At 36.1% G+C, this 22,211-nt stretch overlaps 1 protein-coding gene across 1 annotated transcript; it reads right to left on the reverse strand.

Annotated features, from left to right (window-relative positions):
- Positions 1-15,516: 15,516 nt before the first annotated feature.
- On the reverse strand, positions 15,517-17,595 carry LOC146919651 (protein SHORT-ROOT-like). Its single transcript, XM_085713080.1, has one exon. It carries the CDS (start codon positions 17,182-17,184, stop codon positions 15,700-15,702), a length of 1,485 nt encoding a protein of 494 aa, XP_085569206.1. The 5' UTR covers positions 17,185-17,595; the 3' UTR covers positions 15,517-15,699.
- Between the last annotated feature and the right edge of the window lie 4,616 nt (positions 17,596-22,211).

Consider the following 22,211-nt stretch of genomic DNA (forward strand, 5'->3'; position numbering starts at 1 on the left):
TATGAACCACACCTAACACACTTCTTTAAAAGTAATTGCAATATAATGATAACAATGAATGAGGTAATGAACACACATCCAACAATCATGCTAACATCCTATTTAAGTTAGGTGTCCATCCAAATATCGTTTCAAAAGGCATAAAAACATGGATCAAAAGGTCTTGCAAGGGTTATAACTTGGCCGGGCTACAAAAGAAATGTCATATGTGGGGCAATTGATCAGAAAGCCTATCAAAGAGGAACATTTTTTTGTATCACAACTTGAAATCCATATACTTCCCTACCAAGAATTACAATCTTTGGTGATTAACAATCAAACTTATAACCTTGACAACTTATTCTATTTTTTTTTTTTTTTGATTTTTCTCTATCTTTTTCTTCTTTTTCTTTTCTTTTCTTTTCTTTTTCAAATGTACAACTTTTTCTTTGATTCAATGTTGTCAGGTTATTTTACAACTTCACCAGAACTTAACATATAATGCCTCCTTTTTCTCCCCAACTTGAATACAACAAAACTCTAATTGAATGTTCCCCTATCCTAAGGCAAGGGACAAAGTACAAAAAGGTTAAGGGTTCAGCAAAGTAACATTATCAAAGTCCTATAAGATTCAACCATGAACTGGATTTTTGAAAAATTTCAGGCAAATTCAACAAGCATTGTGCTTATGAATATTGACAGTTCATGTTTGAGGACTTGATTCATTTGGCTCAGATTGGGGTATCAGATACTCACTCTTCTCACAGGTAGGCTTTATGTGGTCAAGTAGGTTACTCTCAATTCAAAAAGTGCCTTGATCCTTTCCATGCTTTCAAACAATTCAAATTAATTATCAGATTTAACATAACTAAAACAAGTTAGACGGTGATTATTGGTCCCCAGCATATATACAACAGATTGAAGTTACCTCACATTTATGTTAAGTACTAAGTGGTTCAAAAATATTTATGTTTATGAAAAGAATTAGATGATATATATTTTGTGCAAAGTACAAATTTCACATTCATAGTAACGCCTAGAACAACAGGAAACCAATACCTTGGCATTGCGCTTTCTCACAATTCATATCATTATCACTCACCTGCTTTTGCTCAATAATTGGCTCCATGGAGCACTTTAAACTTTGATGTTCATGAGCAACTTTTCTTTTAACGAAACACAAGCAAGATTAATCAAAAATTTCATCCAAAGCAATAAGTTAAAAACCAAACAACAAGCTAAGCTATTTAACCCAAAATGAAATTAAAATTAAACCAATGTATTGAACACCCAAAACCGTGCTCAAAAAGTATAAGTTCAAAAGCGATAAAATTGTTCCAGCATAAAAATAAAAACATAAACTAAAAAGTCAAAGCAGAAGTCAAAGTAAGATAAGCATCACTAAAAACATCAAAAGAATGCGGTCAGTGTGCCGCATCATCATCCATATCATCCTGCTGAGATAAATGGACACTGGCTGTCCTCTCTGGATCATCATCGACACCATGCACACTAGCTGTCCCATGCACACTAGCTGTCCCATGCACACTAGCTGTCCTCACCGCATCACCACCAATGTGGACACTGGCTGTCCTAGTAAAGTCATCAGCTGCTCCACCAAATGCTGCACCACTGCCCCCTCCTGGGTAGATTGGCCTGTCCCCAGGCCACATGCAAGAATCATAGTACTGTGCAGGAGTGAACATAAAACACCGGGGATCCATGTGAGCATCGTAAAGATGCGAGTAGATGCCCTGGTTGCTGCGGAAGATAGCAGCCTGCTGATCCATTATGTGATTCTCTCTCTGCTCCTGTGCTTGAGCTAACTGAAAGGCTTGCTGCTGCTGTGCCTGAGCTCTCTCAACTGCTCGCTGCTCATACTGAGCCATATATGCCTGAAAAGATGAAAAATCAAAAGTGCCGGGCTGCTGAGGTGGTGGCATACTCTGGTGAGGATCTTCATGCTCTGGATAGTCCTCAGGTTGGGGTACATCCTCAGGTTGGGGTACATCCTCAGGTTGGGGTACTTGAGAAGAAGAAGCAGCACCCTTAGATAGTGCTCTAGAAATGTAACCCCGAATGTACTTGTCATCAATGGGAGATACCAGCTCTTCTGAAAAAGGCTCAGTGACGGGTACCTTATGGTGCCTAAGTAAGCCCATAATAAAGCCCGGAAAAGCGAGTCTGGTCTCTGGTCCTGCTACACCACCGAGAGCTACATGCTTCAGCTCTCTTGAAATAATTGCAGCCACATCCACTGCCCTTCCTTTGCAAATATGCCAAATCAGAGGAGGCATCACTTTCTTTGGAGTTGTGGTGACATGGCTTTTTGGCCAGACATTATGAACCAAGAACTTAAAAATAATACCAGCTTTTGGCCTCATATCAGAGAAAGCTGCCAAATTTCGGTTACCCGCTTTGGACTCAGTGTAAGTCCTTCCTGGTAGCAAAATTTCCCTCTCTATCTTACCAAGATTCCAATCAGCAACCTCTTCTCTTTCCCCATAAGGACACAAGGCAGGTGTGTCAGGGTCATCGGACTCGGGTAAAGTGTAAGGTTTGCCTAGGTAATCATTAATAGCATCCCTATCGAAGCGGATGGTTTTTCCTCTCACCATGGTGGTATAGGAAAATGCAGCTTGCATTTCCTTAGCATCACAATCTGGTAAGGCATTTGCATAAAACTCACACAGAAGGTCCAAGTTGATTTTGGGGTATGGGTTAAGGAGTTTCTCCCATTTTCTCTCAGTGAAAACAGCTGCAATGTCAGCATAGTCACCCTCAGGGTTAATCCGGAAAATTTTATCATGCCAGGTTTTCTCTTTTTTTAGCTCGAGAAACCTGGCATAGGTTTTGTTGGAAGTGTAAATGGTACGGTCCGGGTTTCTAGGTAAGGGTGCAGGACGATTTACCACACCTGATGAGGAAGCAGTGGTTTTTCGTTTCTTGGTTGGTTGATTTTTAGGTGCCATCTGCAAAACAACCAGCAAAACCATATACAGTATAGAACAATAATCAGCACATGTATGGAATCAAAAAGGGTAAGGCAGATAGACTTTAAAAACAGAGGTACAGAACAATCTCGCTTGTGGCTCGCTTAAGCGAGTTGCAAGCGAGATATTTCCAGAATTTCATTTGAAGATTCGCTTGCGCGAGATTTTTGCTCAAGAACCTCGCTTGCGCGAGATATGTCTGTACCTGCGAAAGTTGACCCATTTCCAGCATAACACAACCAAAACCAAGATAATTTCAACAGAATTCAACCTCAATCCTCTTCTAACCAAACCAATTCATGAAAAGGAACCAAAATCAAGACTTGTATTCACATTCAATCAAAACCCTTATTTTTCAAAGATTCCAAAATGGGTCAAAATTTACACAATTGAATGTTGAAGAAAAACAGTGATGATTTTGATTCATTTTCATTGCTATGAACCTAAGGAAACAGTCTCTAGTCACAAACACCTACATCTATCCCTAGCCATTCTAAATTTGCATAAAGCATGAATTTTGAAATTGAAAAGCATGGAACAGAAATAGAAATCAAACCTGTTAAAATGATGATTAAGGAAGCAAGCAAATGATGATGAATGAAGAAGTATGCAAATGCTTGACTATGGTTGAATTGGTTTTGATTTTAGGGTTAAAGTTTGTGAGGAAAAGAAAAGTTTAGAGAAAATGGAGAAAATGAGAGTTGGAAAACGTAAAAGGGAAAAATGAGTGGATGGGGGAGTGGTTAAGGGGAGTTAATCCCCTTGGAAACCGTTACCCTTTTTGAATTAAAACTCATCTCGCTTGCGCGAGATTAACTCGCTTAAGCGAGATTTCTCCCGAAACCAAAAGTTCAAACAAGCAGCAAACTCGCTTAAGCGAGATGAACTTCGCTTGAAGTGAGATTTAACCAGATAAGCTTCTTACTTTGCTTTGCAATGCTCATGATATTCTACATGCTATAAAACATAAAATTACTTACAAAACTGGGTGTGTCTCCCAGCAAGAGCTTGTTTTACGTCCTTAGCTTGACGCATTTTGAAGAAATCATGGCTCGATTAGTGAAATCGTCGTCAAACACCGATCAATTTCACCACCGAAGTAGGGCTTAAGTCTCTGCCCATTCACAGTCCAGTTGGCTTTTGTGACTGGATCCTCAAGCTCAACAGCTCCATATGGTTTGACCTCTTTAACCATGAAAGGTCCGGACCACTTAGACTTCAATTTGCCCGGAAACAGTCTTAGTCTTGAATTGAAAAGTAACACCATTTGCCCCGGCATGAATTGTCTCAGAATGATCTTCTTGTCATGATACTTCTTGGTCCTTTCTTTGTAGAGCTTTGAAGATTCATAAGCTTGATTTCGCAATTCTTCAAGCTCATGCATTTGAACTTTTCTTCTTTCACCGGCTTTCTCTTGATCAAAGTTTAGGAACTTCAATGCCCAAAATGCTTTATGTTCGAGCTCGACCGGTAAATGACAAGATTTGCCATAGACCATTTGGAAAGGAGTGAGGCCTATAGGAGACTTGTATGCAGTCCTATATGCCCACAAAGCTTCATCAAGTTTAGCCGACCAATCCTTCCGAGATGTAGAGACTGTCTTCTCAAGTATGCGTTTGACCTCCCGGTTAGAAACTTCGGCTTGTCCATTCGTTTGCGGATGATACGGTGATGCTACTTTGTGCTTGACTCCATAATGATCTAGGGCCTTGGCAAGTTGTGTGTTGCAAAAGTGTGACCCCCCATCACTAATAAGAACTCTTGGTGTACCAAAGCGGGTGAAAATATTCTTCTTTAGGAACTTCACTACCGTCTTGCTATCGGCTTTAGGCGATGCTACGGCTTCCACCCACTTTGAAACATAATCAACAGCTACCAAGATGTACTCATTTGAATATGATGAAGGAAAAGGGCCAACAAAATCTATCCCCCAACAATCAAACACTTCCACTTCAAGGATGAGTTGTAGAGGCATCTCATTTCTTTTTGACATTGATCCGGTTCTTTGACATTCATCACAATGCTTGCAATGTAAATTGGCATCTTTGAAAAGAGTTGGCCAATAGAACCCGGATTGAAGTACCTTTGCGGCTGTTCTCTCCCCATTGAAGTGACCTCCATAGGGCGAATTATGACATTGTCATAGGATCTTCTTTGCCTCTTCATCATCCACACACCTACGCAAGAGATTGTCCGCTCCAATTTTGAACAAGTAAGGCTCATCCCACACAAAGTGGTTAGCATCATGGAGGAACTTCTTGCGTTGTTGCCATTCAAAATCTTCCGGAATGAACCCGGTTGCTTTGTAGTTCACCAAGTCAGCAAACCACGGTCTCACATTGATTGCTAGCAACCGTTCATCTGGAAATTCTTCACGAACCTCCGGTTCATTCTTGGTTACCTCATTGTTTGTCAACCTTGAAAGGTGATCAGCTACAAGATTCTCCGTGCCTTTCTTATCTTTGATCTCTAAGTCAAACTCTTGAAGCAACAACATCCAACGGATGAGCCTTGGCTTTGAGTCGGACTTAGTAAGGAGATACTTGATAGCTACATGGTCAGTATAAACAACAATTTTGGAACCTACAAAGTAAGAACGAAATTTCTCCATTGCATAAACTATTGCAAGTAACTCTTTTTCAGTTGTGGCATAATTGATTTGTGCCTCATTCAAAACCTTACTTGCATAGTGAATAGCATGAAAAATTTTATCCTTACGTTGACCCAATACCGCACCAACAGCATAATCACTTGCATCACACATTAATTCAAAATTTAAATCCCAATTAGGAGCAATGATTATTGGTGCGGTGGTCAACTTTTCTTTTAACGATTCAAATGCATCAAGACATTCATTATCAAAAACAAAAGACTTATCTTTGTTGAGCAAGTTGCTCATAGGCTTTGCGATCTTTGAGAAGTCTTTGATGAACCTCCGGTAGAACCCGTCATGACCAAGAAAACTCCGAACACCTTTGACATTCACCGGTGGTGGAAGCTTTCCAATAACGTCGACCTTTGCTTGGTCTACCTCAATTCCCTTAGCAGAAATCTTATGACCAAGGACAATACCCTCGGTAACCATGAAGTGACATTTCTCCCAATTGAGCACCAAGCTAGTTTCAATACACCGCTTCAGCACGGTATCCAAGCTATTCAAACACATCTCAAATGACGAACCGAAAACCGAGAAATCATCCATGAACACCTCCATGCATTTACCAATAAGTTTGGAGAAGATTGCTTGAACACACCGTTGAAAAGTTGCGGGTGCATTACACAAGCCAAATGGCATTCTTCGATAAGCAAAAATACCAAAGGGGCAAGTGAAAGCCGTCTTCTCGTGATCATCTGGGTTCATGGCGATTTGATTGTAACCGGAGTAACCATCTAGGAAGCAATAAAAGGATTGACCGGAGAGTCTTTCAAGCATTTGATCCATGAAGGGCAAGGGGAAATGATCCTTCCTTGTTGCTTGATTGAGTCTTCTATAATCTATACACATTCTCCATCCGGTGACGGTCCTAGTTGGGATCAACTCATCTTTATCATTAGTGATTACCGTCATTCCTCCTTTCTTGGGAACTACTTGAACCGGGCTTACCCAAGCACTATCCGAGATAGGATAAATCATGCCGGCTTCAAGTAACTTCACTACTTCCTTTCGCACCACCTCTTTCATGTTTGGATTTAAGCGGCGTTGTGGTTGTGCTACCGGCTTGAAGTTTTCTTCCATCATAATCTTGTGCATACAATAAGATGGACTTATCCCTTTCAAGTCGGATAACTTCCACCCTATTGCTTCCTTGTTGGCCTTGAGAACCTCTACCAACTTGGTTTCATCATTGATGGACAAGGAGCTACTAATGATCACCGGTTTTGTACCATCTTTCTCAAGAAAAACATATTTCAAATTAGATGGTAAAACATTTAATTCTACCTTGGTGTCATCAACTTTTGCTTCTTCCTTGGATTCTTCTTTCAAATCTTCAAGTATAGCTTGATTAGGAAGAACCTCCTTTAAGGAATCTAGCTCCTTCAAACACTCTTCAATGGCACTTGCTTCGTCTTCATCAATAGCATTGAGTGCGTCCACCAAAGCACTCTCAAGGGGTGTTCTATTGTGCAATTGCTTCCGAGTAGTCAAGATGACTTCTTCGGTTGCATCCATTTTGAAACACGCACCCTTGTCTTTCGAGTACTTCAAAGCTTCTCGGATGTTGAAGGTAACCTCTTCATCATTTACCTTGACCTTCATGATATTATCATCAAGATCAATCATCATCCGAGCCGTTTGCATGAAATTCCTTCCCATTAAGATAGGCACATCCTCATCTTCTTCGACATCCATAACCACAAAGTCAGCCGGAAAAATAAATTTGTCCACTTTTACAAGAACATCTTCGGCCATACCTAATGGTTTTGCAAAGGATTTGTCGGCCAATTGCAACATCATCCTAGTCCGCTTTATACAAAGGTCACCAACTCTTATGGCAACGGACAAAGGCATGAGATTGATGCTTGATCCAAGATCAAGTAGTGCTTTACCTACAGGTGTTGTGCCAATAGCTACCGGTAGAGTGACTCTTCCCGGATCTTGCTCTTACTTAGGCAACGTTCTTTGAATAATAGCACTACAATTGGCATCGATTTGGATCGTCTCTTCATCGTTGATTCTTCTTTTCTTGGAAAGGATATCTTTCATGAACTTCGCATAGACCGGCATTTGCTCCAAGGCTTCTGAGAATGGTATATCAATTTGCAACTTCTTGAAGAGTTCAAGAACCTTGCGTATTGCCGCTCTTTGTCTTTCTTCGATGGAGCATGTGGGTATGGTAAGCGTTGAGCCACCACTTGCTTCTCAACTACTTGTTTCTTCCCTTTATCTTTCCCCACATCTTTATTCTTCCTCTCCATCTCCTCTTGTACCTCTAGATCTCTTTTTTGATTTTTTTTCTTTTTCAACTAATGCTTCTTTATTCTTTATATACACTTCCTCCTCTATCTCTACACTATCCTCCTCGAACTTCTCTTTGTCCTCCTCATTGACAACTTCATCATCCTTCTCTTCAACAACAATATCATCACCTACCCCTTTACCTACTACTCTCCCACTCCTTGTAGCTATAACTTTTGACTGCTATGCCTTGTGGTGCTCCTTAGGATTTGGTTGAGTGTTTGCGGTGAAAGTTCCCACTTGCGGAGGACCTTGAGCCATTTGTTGTGCTAACTGACCAACTTGCGTTTCAAGGCCTTTGATGGACGCGTCGGTGTTTTTCTGGTTAGCCATGGACATTTGCATGAATTGCTTCAAGACCTCCTCGGTACTTTGGGAATTGTTAGGTTGTTGGGGGTTATTTGGTGGTGGGAATTGGTATTGATTATTGAAGGGTTGTTGGAATTGGGGGAAAGGTTGTTGGTAGAAATTTGATTGAGGATATTGGTAGTTATTGTTGTAAGGTGCTCTCCACGGTCTCTGAAAGTTTTGATTGGCCGGATATCTTCCTTGAGAATTGGAAGTACCCGGATTTTGGGATTGTTGTGAGGTTCCGGCATGTTGTGGTTGGTTAGGCCTTTGTTGGTTTCCCACATAGTTGACCTCTTCCTCTTCAAAAGAACCGGGTTCGGGACAATAGCCGGTTGGATGATCCCCCGTACAAAGTCCACAAGTATTGACTTGAGCGGTTCCTCCTTCTTGCTTGAGAGATTCAAGAATTTGTTTTGGCATAGCTCTCATCTCCTTTTGCATAGCTTCTATTTGTTGAGTGAGAAGCTTATTTTGAGCTAAGACCGCATCATTTGCTTCTAGTTCAAGGATACCGGTTTTCCTTTGTTGAGGACTCCGGTTGTGAGAAGATTTTCTTGTGTTGATAGCCATTTGGTTAATGATTTTGATAGCATCAGCTGGATTTTTCATAGCAATAGAACCTCCAGCACTTGCATCTAGCATCGTCTTGGACATGTCTTGAAGCCCTTGACGAAAAAGATATAGTTGCATTTGGCTATCAAAACCATGCTTTGGACAATTCCTTAGCAATGATTTATAGCGCTCCCAAGCTTCACAAAGAGACTCACTTTGGCCTTGAGCAAAAGTTGTAATTGAAGTTTTAGCCTCAAGATGCCTATCCTCCGGAAAGAACCTTTCTTGAAATGCTTTCTCTAGCTCACCCCAATTTTCCATCAAAGAAGTTGGTTGATCAAGATACCACTCCTTAGCCTTCCCGATCAAAGAATGAGGGAACAATTGCACAAACACACCCTCTTCCTCATCTTCCTTTGCACCAAGTGTACCGGCAGTAACATAGAAGTTTGTTAAATGTCTATATGGATCCTCATGATCCATACCGGTAAACTGGTTATGAGTTATCAAGTTTATCAACCCCGACTTCAGCTCAATTGATTTGGCATTACGATTGCCAAGATTAGCTAGCCTCCTCGGACTAATCCATATAGGTAGAGCATCATTATCATTTTCTTGAGCCATGACTACTTCTGGTTCACTCTTCGGAGATGAATGTGGTGAAGAATGTGAAGAATCACCAAGTGAAATAGTATGCACCGAACCTGACGGAGAAGGAATAAAAAGTAAAGATTCCGGCTGAGCCAGCCTGGCTAATCTCTTAGCTTCCTTCGCTTGAGCTCTAAGTAACTTAGCAGTTTTCTCAATCTCAGGATCAAATTGTAGGTCTTCGCTAGCAACGGTACCTCGCATAAACAAAGTTCACCAAGACTATACCAGGTGGTTAGCATAAAAAATAATGAATGATATATGTGTATATGTATATGCATGAAAGAATTTTGTGCAAAATTGACTTAACATGACAAAATTGTTTCCATACTTATAATAAATTTTCCGTTACTCCCCGGCAACGGCGCCATTTTGATGTAAGATTTTTCCTACATGTCATATAACTATGTACACGTGAGTATATATAGGATCGTTTCCACAGGGAGTTACGTTAATCATAAGCATTTTCACAATCGTTCAAGTTAAGGGTTTGGATATAATTTGTTTGTTTGTAACACTATATCCATATATGACACTAAAGTAAAAACGAGAGGGGATCGAACTATTTCGCTTGCGGTATAAGATAACGAGCAAGCATAACAGCAGCAATCTCTCGATCGATTAACAGACTCTAGCTTTATAACCAATATTATTACAATCATTTCTACAATATCCTTCGTGTCCAAAGCGACATCGTTATTTCCAAGTTAGCGTTTAAACATTCGTGTCCAAATTCCTTAAACGATAACAAAGTCGATCGGATAACTTAATCGACCGTGTCCAGCCTGATTAAGTATCCGAAAGCATTAAAATCTTGATTAAAAGTAATTATCAAAGGTTTACAAACTTGTCAAGAGTGATATAACATAAGATAGATTGTTATTCTAGTTCTAGATTCAAGAGTTTGTGTCCAAATCATCTTGAATCTCTTTGAAAGCATTAAAAGCAAGAATAACAACAATATTGAATCATTAAGCTAGAACCTTATATATTAAAAGATCAAAAGATTACATAATAGCTTGATAGTTACCTCAATACTACAAAGAAGGTGATAGTTACACATAGACATGTAAACTAATGCAAGGAATGAAGGAAAGATGAAGATTCCATGCCAAGATCCTTGATGTCTCAATGAATCTAGGGTTGAATCTACTCCTTAATCACTTGCTTTGTGTTTCTCTCTATGAAATAGCTCTAACCTCTCTCTAGAAATGTATAAAATGTTTTAATGGAATAGTGAATAGTCCTAGAGAGAGGGAAAACTTGTATTTAAATGGGCTAAAAACGTGTAATCTCGCTTAAGCGAGATTCATCTCGCTCAAGCGAGAAGCCTAAATATCAAACCATGGCCAATGAAGTCTTGCCACGTAGCCCTGCTCCTTGATGAAGTTGCATCTCGCGTAAGCGAGTTAGACCTCGCGTAAGCGAGGTTGCTTGAAACTTAAACCGCCTTAGAATCCTGCTTGAGCGACATGGAAGCGAGATGGAAAGCGAGATGCTCATCTGATCCCTGGAGAAATCTCGCGTAAGCGAGATGATCTCGCGTAAGCGAGATTCTAAAAGTGCACAAGCGACCTGGAAGCGAGTTGTAAGCGAATGTTGAGTTTCTCCCTGGAGGAATCTCGCTTAAGCGAGATGACCTCGCGTAAGCGAGATTTGCTTGGTTCACACACTTGAGTTTTGGTCCTTGCTTGTCATTTCCTGCATAAATTGGGTAGAATTAGGCATATAAAACATAAATGGTATAATTACAACAATTGATTGCTTTTCCGTAGATAACTTGCATAACAAGTCACTAAAAATGCCTCTTTTTCCACATGAAATATATTACAATTGAGCACTTATCAGAATTCGCTATGTAAAGAATCTTTGTTACAAAACAACCTTAATCCCAAGGCCCCCTAACAATATTTCTCTACACACCAAGATAGCACCCCACTATCTTTACAACAAGAATCTTCACCAAACCTATGATGAAATTCTCGCAAACAAACAAGATAGCACTCCACTATCTTTTACAACAAATCCCACCAACAATGGCGAGAAACTTTACAGCAAAGTAATTGAAGAATATCAAATGTGTATGGTTGTATCACTCTTAAACAAATGGACTAAGTGCTCAGAATTTTTTTTAATAAATGTTAAAGTGTAGGCAAAGTTTTTCAAACAATTTGAATGAAAGTTTGAAAGCAAGTGATATTGAAAATGTCAATTGAGATAATGAAAGTTGTTGTGTGTGAATTTTCTTTGATTCTCAATTGAATTTATAGAGACTAAAAAGATATTTATGAAGTAATACTATTTTTCAAAACGAGTTAGCAATGAATAGAAACATATTTAAAAAGGCACCCGTTCATAGTGCAAATAAAATGAATTAGCCGTTGGCACTTAATATGAAAATAGCCATGCACGGTATAAAAACGGACTCAATGCAACGGTAATAATGAATTGAAAACATGCTGAAGAAAACTGATGCAATCTTTTGAAATACAATAATGCATATGAAAACCATAATTATGCCTTGAAAGAAAAATCTGCTGAAGCAATTATATAGCCATCGTAATTACAAATTGAAAACATGCTGAAGCTATATAATTTGGCATAATGGATTATTTCATATTCATAATCAATTATGAATGAGATGAATACCTTGAACAAAAAATCCATTCACAATGCATGCTAAACATACTTTCAAGGTAAAAATAATTATGCAATTTCCAAAATCAATTATGGCTTTTCATGCAAAAACATTTTAATGAAAAATCACATTTAAATGAAAATCATTGTGAGTGTGTGATTTATTTTCAAAAGATTTTTAGGCATTGCTTCATATAGGAACTTAGAAAAAATGTTTGTAATTATTTTCTGAGCATACTAAGTTGTTCCATAAGTTAAGAATGATATATCAAAGATAAGGACCATACTTACAAAAATAAAATTATGAAGCCTAAGTCCCATTGTCTTCATTCTTCAACTTGAGCCTCCATGGTTTTTCTTCTTTTGTGATGTGAGTTTGTTATCATTGAAACCCAACCAAGTCTAAGAAGTAAATCTTCTTCACACCTTATTTATTATCTAAACATAAAAACTAACCTTACTTCGATGCATTAACGTTGTCTTCAAACTAACACCGTCATATGGGCATTATTATTTTTTGAAGATGGACGTTATTGGAGTTGATTTTTATTAATTCTTCTTAGTAGAGACGACATTCTTGTCCCATAAGTCCAAACTCAACTGACAAAAATGTCGAAATTGTTAGGTCAGGTGTCTTGTCCGGGGTTCAAACTCCGATACCTCCACTTTGTGTGTGTGACTTTATGATGACTTTGTCACCTCGTCTATCTAAAAAAAAACAGAGATGATATTCTTAACGATATTATGTCTTTTATTCACCTGATTAGGAAGGGGGAAAAGGAAGGGAATGCATATTTTTAAAATATTAGTATTAATCCTATTAAAAAAATATATTAATATCGACATGCTGGTGTGTGAGTTTAGAGTTCTCACTAATGCTAAGGGTGATGGCTCAAACACTTATATACTAATTCTTTTTTTCGTCCTATTGATTTTTCGTACACCCTACAAATTTTGGATTATATAATCTAAAAAATATAAATAGCTTCCAAAACACATTAAAACACTCTATAAAATTGCACAATTTTTTTAAATTTTATAATCGGAATAGAGCACGACATGGAGAGAAGAAATACTCATATACTCCCTCCGTTTCAAAATAAGTGTCGCTTTAGCCAAAAAAAATTGTTTCAAAATGAGTGTCGCTTTCAGTTTTCAATGCAATAATAACTTTTTCTTTTCAATTGTACCCTCCAATTAATACCATGTACACTACTTCTAAAGTATTGGCTAGTATAGGCTCTTAGATTGCATAAATCCATATAAGCAAGATAGTTTGACCAAAATTGGGCATTAGATTTTGGCCCAAAAATATGAACAAGAGGTTGAGACACTACACCTTAAAAGCCATGTAATTTCAATTGCAAATTTTGGTCCTCGATTTATTTACTTATTTTGTCGGCAAATTATAATTATTCCATTATTGTCGGAAAGGGGAAATTTTTCCTTTTCCAATACGGATTAATACAAACAGACAGAAAGACAAAGATCCTGAAGTTGAATGGGTTTGAAATTATGCACTGGAGTTAGCTTTCTACATGAGCTTGGTCCCATTAAAGCATAAAGAAACATGACCAAATGTCATTGTCATTGCAATTGATATAGAAAAAGGATACTAAAGCTTAAACCTGCAGAAGAAGGTATGGGCCAACATCAAACTACCTTTAAAAAATAACAAAAGAAAGCACCTACTTATAAATAAATGTACAATTTTTTTAATAAAGATGCAAAAGAGTGGAGTATATAATGTATATATGTTAACGTGAAAGGGGGGCAATTCTGACCAGAACATCAAGATATGCAAACCCTTAAAAGATGAACCCACTATTCATATTATTTCCTTTTTCATTGTTAATAATGTACTAGTACTAGTACTTACAATTTATTTGCATTCATGTGAAGAAAAGAAGCATTCATGGGAAGAAAAGAAAAAGAAGTCTCTTATGAGTCCCCCCACCCCATCTATATCATCTATCACCACTATGAAATATAGAAATTTGTATACCTATAGTTATAGTTGGAGATAAAAATTGGTTATCGGTTGATCTTTGAATTTAAAATTTAGACCGTTCAATCTTGATCGAATGACTGTCAACTTTGCATCGGCGTGAAATGTAAGGAATCTTTGGCCGTAAAGGAACCGAACTAAGGGTTTTGTGGGGGCCATGCAAAAAGAGAAAGTTATGATGATGGGAGAAAATAGTAGTATAAAAGAAGAAAGACCATTTCAAAGACACCTTGCTGGCCACTCAATGAAACTATACACCTTTTAATGAGATTATATTCCCTAAAGCACTAACCCAACTTGATGGCCGTCCTAAGATTCTATTATATTGCTTATAAACTATAGATAACGACCTCGTTTTATGCTGGTTTATGGACATGTGTAGTACTTTGATCACGAAATTAAACAAACTCCTGAAATTATAATATTAGTATTATAATATTAATAAAGTCCTAATAAGCTGATATCATCTTCACACACCAAATTACCAAACCCTGCTAGCTTCTTTTGGACAAATTTATGAAAATAAATTAAGATTATTATTATTATTGTAGGGTAAGGCTAATTAGTTGGCTAACCACTATTACTGATCTTAAATTAAAACATAAAATATTGTCCAATCAAAGTGTTGTCCTTCTTAACTACTATGTACGTCTTGCCTTAATTGTTAGTCTTATACTCTAATAATATCTGCCTCTAGTCAAATCTGGACATCAGAACCAATCAAGTTTAATTAGATTTAACTATAAATCAATGATCAAATCTATATCAAATGATCAACTACCACGTACCTGGTCAATAATATGCTTGGAAACCTATAAATTTGGATTAAGACATTTAGATATTCTAGCCTGAGAAATTAAGGCCTCTACTAAGAACAATAAAATAACTAATTGTTGATTTCACAACCACTGGATTCATTATTATTTTTCTTAGGTCATTGAAAAGGTCCTAAGTTTTTTTTGTTTGAGCTGAAAATGGTCCCAAGTTTTATGATAAACTTAAAAATTAAAAGAGTTAAGTATGATCATCACTTGTGCCAAAAAATATGTGATCATTCATTACTGCCTCACTACAAATAAGACTTATCCAAATTCTAGCATGAAATATTCGGTTCATACTTAGTATTCTGCTTTGGATTTTTTTTTATAAAAAATATAGTTTTACAAAATTACAAAAAAAAAAATATAACTGATCTAAATTCAAGGTTCAAACTTATACTACTAACATTAACATACTAACGACTAACATTTATTTATAAGAAAAGAATTATCATTAAACCATAAGGAAAAAAAAAAGAGTCAAAAAAAGAGTAAATTAACATACTAACGACTAACATTTATTTATAAGAAAAGAATTATCATTAAACCATAAGGAAAAAAAAAAAAAAAGAGTCAAAAAAAGAGTAAATTAGTTCATGATTCCTTTTCATTAATCAATACATGCAAAGTCTTTGCTTTGGTCTTACTTACTAAACTGAAAAATAAATCCCACTAATGTGAAAAAAAAAGAAAAAAAAAAGTTTCCCAAACCCTTAGTTTTGCACGTGCTAAAAGAACGATAAACACGTGCGATTATCAAGGCCTCCATGCACTGGCCCACACCACCGGTTGTTCCTTCCACGTCAAGAATATTCCGGCATCATTACACCGTATCATCGACCACCCTTCCTTATACCTCCTCAACAAAGCCCTAACATCATCACAAACTTCCTCACTAAACGCCACCGTATTAAACCCTCCACCATGCAAACGCCGTGACCATCTCACCGCCGTTTCTCTCCGTTCAATCGACTCTGCCGGAGCACATGCCACCAAATCAACTATCCCTCTCCCAGCTTCCCTTTCAAGCATCAAACGCTCGTTACTCGTCTTCGGAAAACTCTCTTCTAATGCCTCAAAGTAAACCCTAAACCATCTCAAACACTCTTCAAAACCATTCACAAATTCATATCCATCATTACCAAAATTTAAATCAGCCTCCTCTTCAACCACTGTTACTATCCTCGGCCGCAACGCGATCAACGAAGCTATCAACGTGTCGCGACGGTTATTACCGTTACCATTACCAACTGTTACTGAATGCAAAGCATTAACACAATTAACAGCTAAAGCTTCATCTTCTTTAATATCTAAATCCAAAAAATTTAAATCAGAAAGATCGCCCGAGTGATGAATAACGTTGAATTTAAATGGAACTCCCATAAGTCTAGCGAATTTTTCCATTCTAGCACCAATTTCCTTCATAACTTTTTGAACAGAACCACCAGCAGTGACGATGGTGGTTAAACGGAGGTGCGGAGTATCATCAGCACGAGTGGCCAACGCTTCAAAAAGCGTTGGCCACTGAGTGCAATAAGTGTTACTAATATCAATTATGTGCAACTTAGAATCACCTTCGAAGGCTTCTAAAATGGCGCCATTGCATGCAACATGGCCGAAAGTAGTCCATGGACTAACTTCTTGGAATTTTAGGACTGTTTTTCGTGTTGATTCGAATGAGCAAGTTTTTTCTGATGCTGAAGCTAGGGTTCTGAAGGTTCTGGTACCGGCTTCGGTCATTCGAGAGAATAAGGCTTGGAGAAAATATGCAGCTAGTTTTTGTTCTATGTCACCATAAGGGGAGCTTAGTTCGTTGAGCATCCACATGAGTTGTTGTAAACGAGTGCTGTTTTTTTCTGCTATAGCTCGTGCTGTTTCGAGGAGGATGTTGTTGGCCCACTTTCCAGTTAATTCAAAGGTGAAATCAGTTGTTGGTGGAGGGGGTGTGAGTGATGGTGTGGGGGTGTTTGTAGTAATGGTGTTTGAGGTTTGAGGTTGACTATAAGGATAGTAGTGTTTGGAAGAAGATGATGAAAGGTCTTCTTCATCCATGAAAAAGTTGAAGCATTCTTCTTCAACTTCTTGTGGATTGTAATATTGGTGATAGTTTTGTTTTGAGGATCGAGAGCTACTTGATGTTGTTGTTCTGCTGGTGGTGGAGTTGAGAGATTGATCTTCTTGTTGTTGTTGTTGTTGGTGTTGGTGTGGTTGGAAGCTTACAAGTCTAAACAATGTATCCATTTAAGTTGTATGAGACCCACATCAATAATCTAATTTGATTCACACTTGTTGTTGTTGTTGTTGCACAAAGGTATTGCAATATTGCATGTAAAGTGTTTTTAATGGTGATGGTGGAACAAATTTGGATTGTAGTTAAGTTAATTTGGAGGGGTGAAGTAGGAATTTGAAAATTTTATGTAGAGTGGTGGGGTGGGGTGACGAGAATTGAATGAATTATGATTTGCTTTGCTCTTCTTTTTTAGGGAAAGGAAGGGAGGTGGGGTAGTTGGTTATATTGTATTTTATTGGGATGCTGATTTTTCTTTTCTTTACTGAAAGGGTTAGAGTCATCTCCTTATAAATGTGTTTTTGTAAGGGTTGAGATAGTCTAGGTCTAAATTTTAATCTCGCATCTATTCAAAATTTGTTGGATCACATATCATATCATCATTATTATTGAATTATTTGAGTCATATTCAATTGTGAATTAGATAAATATGTTAAGAATTGTAAAGCATAAATATACTACTAATGTTTTATAATGTGTTTATATTTAGGAGGACTTTTTATTACAAGTCGATTTTATGCGGGTTGAGTCAGATAAAATCCAAATTCTAGAAGAAGAAAAAAAAAAAAAAAGTAGAATAGGTGTGTATGGGTATCGAGAGAGAAGAGTATTGATTGACTAAGAAGTATTTATTGGTCAATAAGCAAATGACTTGGAAGGGGATATGGCCTAGCTGATGCTAAAAAAGGAATTGTATTCTGACAAAAGATGAAAATTATCAAAGTGCGAGCTAAAGATAGTGAGAAGAGATAACTTTTCATTCTTTTAGAGAGAGATAGAAAGAGAAATATGCATATTTGATGAGTGGGAGCAGGCGTGCCAAATGGGTATAGTGAGATAGAAGAAAGAGTAAAGCTGCCGGCGTGAATAATATTTGATGAAACCCACTAAGATCCATCATCACTCAATATTTTTTGCCTCCTAATCCCTCTCCAAACACTGCCAAAACTTCTACTAGTAACAACTTTTTTTCTTTTCTATACACAAAAACACTCATCATTATGTGATAGTAATAATTTAATAATAATGTGTGTTTGTCATAAGTACCAAAATGCACTCCTTCTCAAACTTCTAGGGCATGCCTTCTTACTTTATGCACACTTATTTGATGGCTTATAAGCACACACTAATCAACCCCAAGCTAGCACACTCAAACTCTAGGAGGCTATTCTTTGAACTTTCAATTTTCAAGAGCAAGACTAACCAACCATTTCTTTCGTCCCTTGTTTTGTCTTAATGCTCAAATGTATCACTAATAATATGATTAGATTGCTAAGACAAATATAGTATCTCCTTAAATTTCCCTTGGTCTAACTCAGGCTACAACCCTTAATTTTTGTTAGATTATTATTATATTATGCCAATTATTATTAAAGTCTTGCTAACGTAGACATAACACACTTTAAGAAACTCTAAATAGAACTACTCGTATATATAGTTTTTAACATGTGCCATAAACTCTTAGGACATGTATTAACATTTTCCATATTACTTCCTCCGTCCCGGAATAACTGACCCATTTTCTAAAAAAAAGTGTCCTAAAATAACTGACCCATTTCAATTTTCAATACAACTTTCATCATTCTCAATACAATATAACACTAAATAATACTACTTTTATCATTCCCAATACAATATATTCTACTTTCCCCCTCATTTATACACTTTTCTTAATCTGTGTGAAAAACCAAAGTAGGTCAATTATACCGGGACGGAGGGAGTATTAATTAGGAGTGTATATATATATATATATATATATATATATATATATATATATATATATATATATACATACATACATACATACATACATACATACATACATACATACACACACTACTTCCATGCATGTGACCAAGAATACCTCATCCTAAATAGGGATTTCTTTTTTGCTTTAAAAATCAAGACACAATAAATTGATTGTTAGACATGTTAGACAAACTCTTGATATATACTCCTTCTGGTCACTATTATAAGCAAATTTCTACTTTTTAGATTCATTCAATAAATGATGTATGTGGTCTATAATATAGACCACATACATCATTTATTGAATGAACCTAAAAAATCGAAATTTGCTTATAATAGTGACCGGAGGGAGTAATTTCTAAGTATGAAGAAACTATATTTTAGAGATGAGAGCCCACCCTATATCCTAGTGGTTTTTTTTGGCGAAAATTAATGATCGGTTAAATTTCCTACTTATAACATGTTTATAAAAACTGTCAAAAGAAAAACATGTTTATAAAAAGGAAAATGATAACCAATGTCCTCTTAAGATACTGGTTAGGATCAAATATATTACTAATATTATATTGAAGGTTGTGCAGTCAATTCTTCAAAATTCTAAAAAGTGACATTTTCAGTTTATTTATTTTTTAACACTTTCTTTTTTGTCTTCCTTAACGAATATTATCTCAAAGGCAGTGATTAACATGACCCTTATAAAAATAACAAAATTTGGATGAGTTAGACCATTGGTCCATGCCCGCATATTTTAATTAGAAACTACTCCCTCCGGTCACTATTATAAGCATATTTCTACTTTTTAGATTCATTTAATAAATGATGTATGTGGTCTACAATATAGACCACATACATCATTTATTTAAGGAACCTAAAAAGTCAAAATTTGCTTATAATAGTGACCGGAGGGAGTATAACTATAGTAGTGATTATAAAAAGTGTGTTTGCGTTTAATTAATTAATGTTCTTAATTTTGCCAATTGATGATTGAGTGGGGTGGAGTTTGGTCGATAGGTAACCTAATTGTTCCATCTAGATATCGATCACAACTCTTTTGAATAATTCTTTATTGGATAGAACTCATTAGCTATTAAAATCTAATTGTTTGTTTTCTTTTTTGAGTCCTGCTAACCGGTGTCCCCGGGGCACTGGTTAAGCATACCATAAAAGGGAATTATTACCATAAAAGGAAACTGTTTTTGACTTTATTATAAATTAATTACACAATTTCAATGCATTAACTACTATATAATTTTCTTTTTAATATCTTTAATCAGTGCCCCCGGGGCACCGATTAGCATTTCCCTTCTTTTTTTATTGTCTCCCTTGGGTGTAAAAGTGAAAGGGGTGCATCTTTTGCTTCGATCCTCAACCAAGAGTGAAGGATTCCCAATTTGCACTCATGACTCATCACCGGAACTTTATGCTATTAGATCCATATACGTTGATGAATTTAACTACAAATAGTAGAAGTTGCAATACCCTTCTCTATACCACACCAACAAATTATAGAACATAGCGTAAGGTAAGTGGTTGATGTGCTGCGTATGAGTATTATAAATTCTAAAATACTAGTTTGTCAAAACACTCCCTACCAGCAAATAATAAATAAATCTTTCAAAAAAGAACAAATAATAAATTAAATTAAATAACCGGTTACTTTTGTTTTTTCTTTTTATTTATATTTTATATTTTTTAGAAGAAATTTAGAGTGAGGGGATGAAGTCCCATTTCAAGACAAACTTTTTACTACTAGACCAAACATTTAGAGTTTATTTATATTTTATATTTTTTTTGAGGAAGTTTATATTTTATATTGAAAGCTATTACATTTATAAGAAAGTATATATATAGTTGGTATGTCATTGCCTCAATCATGATATCATTCATATTCGTTTGGACTGTGGCATAGTTAAAAATATTTATTATATATTTAGCATAGTGTGTCATTTTCAGATATGTTAATTAACTTCTTTCTTTCGTTTGTAATGACAGATTACATTTCATAAAATAGAGAAAGGTTGGATTTGTACTACTTATTAATTTTATTAATTTTATTAATGTTGTCTTATCTACCAAGAAATGTCACCTCTACTTTCCTAATAAATTTGGATTAAACAACCTAAGATCATTGGGAAAGGCTCATCTCATCTTTTAGAGAGTAATAAATGCGTAATAACATACAAATAAATGATTGATATTACATGCATTTGTATAACAAATTAAAAGTGGTTGAATTCGCAACATTTTCACTTTACTTGCTACTTAAATTAAACCCTCTTATTTTATTATTCGGAAGAATTTAAATTCAATTATTGGATAGAACCATTTTTAACAAGCTTTAATCACATCGTGGTCGATTTCGAAATTACTCACATTTTCCTTAAAAAACTGAGGGTTAGCACACCATAGAAAAAACTTATTTCGACCTGCGAGATCCATGCGACCACTTCATCAAAAAAAAACTTGCAACTGTCTTTTACTTTGAAAATCTACAATGTACTTACGCCTAAGCCAGACAACAAAACACAAACAACAAAAAATATTCTATGTTAATAAAATAAGTTGTGCATGCTCTTTGTTTTAAAAATCTAAGCCTAAAATTCTATGTTAATAAAATTCCGGGAATCAGAGAGTTAGCAAAATATAATAATCACGGGCCACTTAAACTTCTGAGTTTAAAAAATAAAAAAAAATAAAAAAAACTGGGTTCAACACTATAGAGCTGATTAATTTCTGTAAAAATAACAAACACTCTAGCATTTGCTATCTGGTATTTAATTATTTTTCTGATATATGCATAATTTTAACTATCCATATCCTCTCAAAAAAAAAAAAAAAAACATCCACATTATCATTACATCCACCGAGAGTTTTTATTTATTGAAATTGATTAAATCTTTATTTTATTGAAATTGATTAAATCTTTATTTACAATCTATGTGACGAGGTATATCAAACAATTTTGCTTTGATTCCTATCAAAATTTATTTTTAATCCTTAAATAAATAGGCTATTAATGATTTTTCAGAAAAAAAACGCAACAAAAATATTATTCAAATAAGGAAAATACTAACAAGTGCCCTAAGGGCATTGTTTAAGCATCTAAAAGTGGCAATTTTTGCATTGAAAATTGTACGGTTAAGACTTTTAAAAGTGTTTGACTTGTATTTTCAAGACATAGTTTCTTTTTTTGGGTTCCTTAAACAATGCCCTTAGGGCACTTGTTAGCAAG

This window comes from Medicago sativa, chromosome 5 (genome assembly GCF_051527215.1).
Source record: "Medicago sativa cultivar Bolivia chromosome 5, Bolivia_mono, whole genome shotgun sequence".
Taxonomy (NCBI): Eukaryota; Viridiplantae; Streptophyta; class Magnoliopsida; order Fabales; family Fabaceae; genus Medicago; species Medicago sativa.

Coding starts and splice junctions, on each gene's coding strand:
- LOC146919651 (XM_085713080.1), bottom strand. CDS start 17,184: ATGGATACATTGTTTAGACTTGTAAGCTTCCAACCACACCAACACCAA.